This window comes from Lactuca saligna, chromosome 9, assembly GCF_052625555.1.
Source record: "Lactuca saligna cultivar CGN05327 chromosome 9, ASM5262555v1, whole genome shotgun sequence".
Classification (NCBI taxonomy): domain Eukaryota; kingdom Viridiplantae; phylum Streptophyta; class Magnoliopsida; order Asterales; family Asteraceae; genus Lactuca; species Lactuca saligna.
The window spans coordinates 20,887,028-20,892,762 of record NC_136425.1 but is presented as its reverse complement, the minus strand read 5'-3'; the positions used below and the strand labels follow the sequence as shown (position 1 = coordinate 20,892,762).

The following is a 5,735-nucleotide window of genomic DNA, read 5'->3' as shown; positions in this document are numbered from 1 at the left end:
AGTATGATTCCTGCAGGAATGAGATTATGTCCCTATGGGAAAGAGATAGATGATTCCCTCTGTGAATATAGATAGAGGATTCTTGCAAGAATCTAGATTGACTATGATTAAAAAAGATAGAGAAAGGTTCCTTGCGAGGGACAAGACTGGAGAGTTCTTTGTAAGAACTTAAATGTAACCCATAAGGGGTTAAGATTAAGGAATCCATCAGGGATTCAAGAGTAAGGAATCCATCAGGGATTCAAGAGTAAGAAGGAAGACGAAGGATCCACGAGGGGTCATAAGAGAGAGAGAGAGAGAAAGATAGAGAGAGAGAGAGAGAGAGAAAGAAAGAAAGAAAGAAAGAAAGAAAGAGAGGTTGAGACTAGGTTAGTGTGCCTAGTAATGAAAGTGGCATATTATTCCCTTAGAGTATGAGATTAGACCTTTGGTCTAGATGTGTATAGAGTGCTGAGGCACCAGAGATGAGAATAGAAAAGACAAAGGGTTAGAGTATGTATATAGCATGAGAAGAGCTTGTTAAGAGGTTGAGAGCAGAGTAAGAGATAGAGTAAACAAGAGACAATTAGAGACATAAATAGAGTGTGAGAGGAATCCTTTAAGAGGCTAAGCGATAGAGTATGAGAAGGCCATGTTAAGAGGCTAAGAAAATAATATGAGAAGAGCATGTTAAGAGGCTTAAGAGAAAGAATATAGGAGAGAAAGGGATAAAGTTAAGAAAGATAAGATAGTAGTGTATGCTATAAAAAAAAGAGAAATATTAGAGAAAAATAAAAGCGAAGAGTAGCAGTGTATGCTATTAGAGAATGAGTTAGAAGATAGAGTATGAGAAAAAGAAGAAAAGAAAGAACAATAACTCACCAGACACATAGTGTCTGATACTGTAGAGTTTTATTTTTTTCAGGTTCATGTTGTAGCAGTCATTGTACCTGAAGAGAAGACAGGAGCACAAGGAAGATTTAGATAGTAGGATGCCATTCTTTGTAATTCCTTGTTGTTCTTGTAATAGATAGATTTTTATTGTAAACCCACGATTGTTTCCTGGGAAGTAAAATGTTTTAATTTTTTTTAGAATTCCACGCTTGTACGAAAACTTTTTTATTTCATATTGAATAGATGCATAGAGGATCTCGGTCGTACAATATGTATATGTTATAATCTTATAAAATAATGGTGTTTAATATAGATTATTAAGTTCCAATTAGTAAAACGAACATTTGGCACTTACTCTAAAAAGATTTATTACAATATGTTTTTCATGTTTTGTTTCAAAAACAAAGAAAAAAATTTCATACTAAAGGAATCCAAGCTTTTTGGTGCTATTCTTCTTTCATCAACTTTTGGCATTTCTGGAGATCAAGGAACGAAGTAAATATTCCAAAGTAGGCTTAAACGGGTACCAAAAATACTCAATGACATTCAATCATTGTCGTACTAAAGGATTAACATTTTATGCAATGTACCTTGTTTTACTTGGGTTATTTAGGGTTGTAATCATTTGAAGGTTTTGCCCTCGGTATGGTAATTTATAATGGTCCTGACATTTTGTTAGTTCTAAAGTAATTGTAATATAATCGACTTTCAAAGAAACATTACATTTATTTCACTATATCACTAATGAAACTTGGTATTTATTTCCAGACCGACAAATACCACTTTTAACTAAACATTAGAATTTAGTAGTAAGAAATGTATTTATAAATAATTACAACCACTCAACTTTAAAAAAAGAAAAATAGATCGAGAAAAGAAGAAAAAAAAAAAAGGTTTTAAAAGGCTTGGCACGTTGCATTAGGCCCAATAATATTTGGGTTGTGTGTATTAAACCCCGAGCAACTTAAACGGGCTGCACAACTCATTGATTTCGTGAAAACTTCCATAAAATATTCTAACACTTTGGGAGATCACTAGGAGGTGGGCGAATCGACTCCTTTGGGCCTTTACCATTGTCCACAACAAATGCCATCTTCAGTCCCCATGTCGTGTGCACTTCCAGATGACAATGCATGAACCAAACTCCTGAACAATATATCGATTGAAAATGGTTTTAAAACGATGATCAAGTAGTTCAAAAATACGTAAACTTAACGAAAGATTGATTATGTACCAGGATTGTCGGCTCGGAATCTGATAGCAGTCCATCCTCCCGCCGGGACTCCAACGGTGTTCCTCTCAACAGGGTCGACAAGATTAAACTTCTTAGGATCAGTAATGGGATTGTAATTACCGATTCCCCTTCCTACCACGAAAAAGTTGAATCCATGCAAATGAAGCGGATGGCTTTCCGGTGTGAGCATTCCGGTGTCTTGCAAGACGAGTTGCACGGTGGCGTTATAAGCAAGTCTGTATAATCTTGTACCGTTTGTCGTTGCAAAGTTTGCCGGCTGGGTGCCGGTGTAATTGTATGGCATTAATGGCTTGCTAGGGAAGTCGTCGGTGAACACCCCGCTTATATTAAAGTAATGTGCTTGCAGAAGTGCGGTTGTCGGCATGATAAATGTGATATTATTAATACTGGCAGCCACCCTGCTACCATTAACACAAGTCGAACAAGGGTTGATCCCAAGGCCGATGGTGAAAAACAAGTCATGATCGATAGTCAATGGGAAGTTCGCGGGGTAGTTCACGGAATTCAAGCTTTTCAAAGAGTTTATGAAGTTGTTAGCGACCGGAGTTGCGTTTTGAGGTGGAGGAGCAACCAGTTTAGTGGCGGCGGATGAGACAGTGCCGGAGTAATGTAGGGCGGCGATTGCAGTCACGTTATCAACTGCAATAGGTGCATCCATGAATGGAGAAGCTGCGACTAGGTATTTTCCGGCAGTTTGGGTTGCTGTGACAAGTGCGTTTGTGGTTTGTCCTGGTGCTATTAAAACGGTGTCTGTCGTAAAGGGTTTGACATAAGTTGCATCCACTTCAACCACAGTGAACTTATGTCCGGCGATTCTAAAAAACAACTCTTCATTCAGTGCAGCGTTGACGATTCTTAGCATGTATGTCTTTCCTTGATCCACAGGTAGTTTGAACCCACCTTACACATTATATACACAACAAAATTGATTGAAATTTTTAAATAATTAATTATACTCACTACTAGATATCTTTATATAATAGTTTTTGTACATAAGAAAAGCTACCATTCTCTACACAATTCGAAATAGGTCCAGGATGTCCATTGATGGTGTGAGCATCTGACACATTTGGGGCTTGTCCTAGTTTTTGCGCCTGGTTGATCACAGCTTCGGTATCTGCTTTCCACCATTCTCCTGAAAATCACAAGCTTAAGTAAGTTAGTTTGATGATGACTTTTAATTAATCCTTAATTTGAAAATAATTAATTAAGAGACTTCACCCAACACAACCACAACTTCCTTATGAGGCTTCGGGTAGGGGTAAGGGACCCCACGCTTTGGTAAGATGACAATGGCACCATGGACTGTGGCCCTTAGCCATAAAATATGTGCATGCCACCAAAGGGTTCCTCTTTGACCCGTTAGGGTGAACTTAGAAACATAGGTCTGCTCCGGCTGAATCGGGCATTGTGTTATGTAGGCTGGGCCATCAGCCCAACCTGTCCTTAGTTGTCGCACACCATGCCTAGGTTTGTCACAATAGACATCACTTGTGTTAGACATGTAGAGCTTTAGATTATTTTTCAAAAGTTCCATCTAAGTAGAAAGTGTGGACGACTTAGATGAATATGACTAAATGTGTTTACCCTTTATTCTTTAAGGTGGTGCTTTGATACCATGTTAGTTAAGATATGTAGAGTACTAGATTTAAATCAAAGAGCATTTGAGAAAAGATTAATGTAGCATTCAACATACATAGAAGATGTGAGATACTAACAAGTTCAACATGCATTAACTCGAAAATACATATATAGTTAAGAAATAAAGCTACTAACCAGTGGACACTAAGATTATATTTGACGTGATTGACCACCTTGACCATTACCGTGTCGTCCTCCCTAGCGACTATAGTCGGACCTGGGAAACGACCATTAACTGTCACAATAGGCTTACTTTCGCACAATTTTGTTGTGTTCTTCATCACCACCTGCATATATTATCAAAACATATAGTTTTAGAAAATTAATCATACAATGTGCTTTGTACATTTAAATTTTGCAGGAAGGACGCACATTGAATTTGTAATGACGGATCCGGCACTCGACTAATGGGGGAAAAGTGAAAGCCGCCATCACCGCTGCTACCACCACTAATCGCAACCATGTCATCACCATGTCTCTTCCCTCCTCTTCTGTTTGAAGTTCTAGTAGTTTGTGGTGGTAGCAGATAGAACAGAAAGCATATAAAGGGGAAGTACATAGTGCCTTTGCTGAAATGTCCCTTTTACCCCGTTAGGTGGATTGGGTAGGCTTAAATCGCATACGTTTCTTGCTTAGTTCATTTTTAGGAATAATTTCACAAAAAATATATAATGAAAATGAAAAAGGATTTGGTACAATATCTACTACATTTTACTTGGCAGCTACACAAAGTTGTTATGCGACAACTAACTTTTTATACTCTTAAGTTACGTATTGCCTTGTTTTTCTATATACAAATATATAAATATACATACATACATACGTGATATATATATATATATATATATATATATATATATATATATATATATATATATATATATATATATATATATATATATATATATATATATGTTGTTTGTAAATAGAAGAAGAGGAAAAATAGATAATATTTCACTGCTTTTTAAAACTGAGAAATTACAGAGCTTAAATAGGAAACAAAAACATGAACTGAAAGAAAGATAAAAAGACAGACTAGGACTCTTGACTTTTGTAACTGAAAAACAATTTTTAAGACTCTATTAATGCAGTAATTAAAGACACATGACAGTGATTATTTTGAATCAATTAACCAACACTCCCCCTTGATTCAAAGTTGCATACTCCGAGCTGCATTCTAAAGAACTCATGTTTGGCTTAAGGAAGAGATTTAGTGAATATATCTGCTATCTGCTCATTTGTTCCACAAAAACTCAGTTTAATCTTTCCATCAGTGATCAACTTGCGAATAAAATGGTAATGCACATCTATATGCTTCGTACGAGCATGGAAAGCAGGGTTCTTGGCCATTGCAATGGTTGATCTGTTGTCACAAAATACCTCTGTTGCATCTTCTTGCTCAACACACAAATCAACAAGAACTTTTCGCAGCCATAAGGCTTGTCGAGCTGCTGCGTTTGCTGCTATGTACTCAGCTTCTGATGACGATAGAGCCACTGTATCTTGCTTCTTAGAACTCCATGTTACAGCTCCGGAACCAAAGCTGAAAACATTGCCTGATGTGCTTTTGCGATCATCTACGCACCCAGCCCAATCACTATCGCTGAAGCCAACCAGCCTAAATTCAGAAACTCTTGAATACCAGATGCCATAATTCTTGGTACCTGCTACATAATGAAGAATCCTCTTGGCTGCACCAAGATGCAATTTTGTAGGGCTGTGAAGAAACCTTGATACTACGCTAACAGGAAAAGAAATGTCCGGTCTACTATGTGTCAGGTAGTTCAGACCACCAACTAGACTTCTAAACACACTTGAGTTTGTTTTATCGGATCCATCTTCATGTTGTAGCTTCTCATTGATGTTCATTGGTGTTGTTGATACTTTACCACTAGTCACATTGAACTTTTTGAGTAGGTCCGTAGCATACTTCTTTTGACATACAAAAATTCCATCTTTTCTTTGC

At 37.2% G+C, this 5,735-nt stretch overlaps 1 protein-coding gene across 1 annotated transcript; it reads right to left on the bottom strand.

Moving 5' to 3' along the window:
• Positions 1-1,656: 1,656 nt before the first annotated feature.
• LOC145014734 (laccase-4-like) lies at positions 1,657-4,300 on the bottom strand. Its single transcript, XM_078973162.1, has 6 exons — positions 4,142-4,300; positions 3,905-4,056; positions 3,350-3,594; positions 3,135-3,263; positions 2,108-3,028; positions 1,657-2,019 (listed from the first exon to the last, which is right to left on the bottom strand). The coding sequence occupies exons 1-6, from the start codon at positions 4,241-4,243 to the stop codon at positions 1,889-1,891; spliced, it is 1,680 nt and encodes a 559-aa protein (XP_078829288.1). The 5' UTR covers positions 4,244-4,300; the 3' UTR covers positions 1,657-1,888.
• Between the last annotated feature and the right edge of the window lie 1,435 nt (positions 4,301-5,735).

Excerpts from the sequence above, each read along its gene's own strand:
- LOC145014734 (XM_078973162.1), bottom strand. The coding sequence starts at position 4,243 with ATGGTGATGACATGGTTGCGATTAGTGGTGGTAGCAGCGGTGATGGCG. Across the intron at positions 3,029-3,134 it reads TTCGAATTGTGTAGAGAATG|GTGGGTTCAAACTACCTGTG; the intron begins GTAGCTTTTCTT and ends ATAATGTGTAAG. Across the intron at positions 2,020-2,107 it reads ATTCCGAGCCGACAATCCTG|GAGTTTGGTTCATGCATTGT; the intron begins GTACATAATCAA and ends TATATTGTTCAG.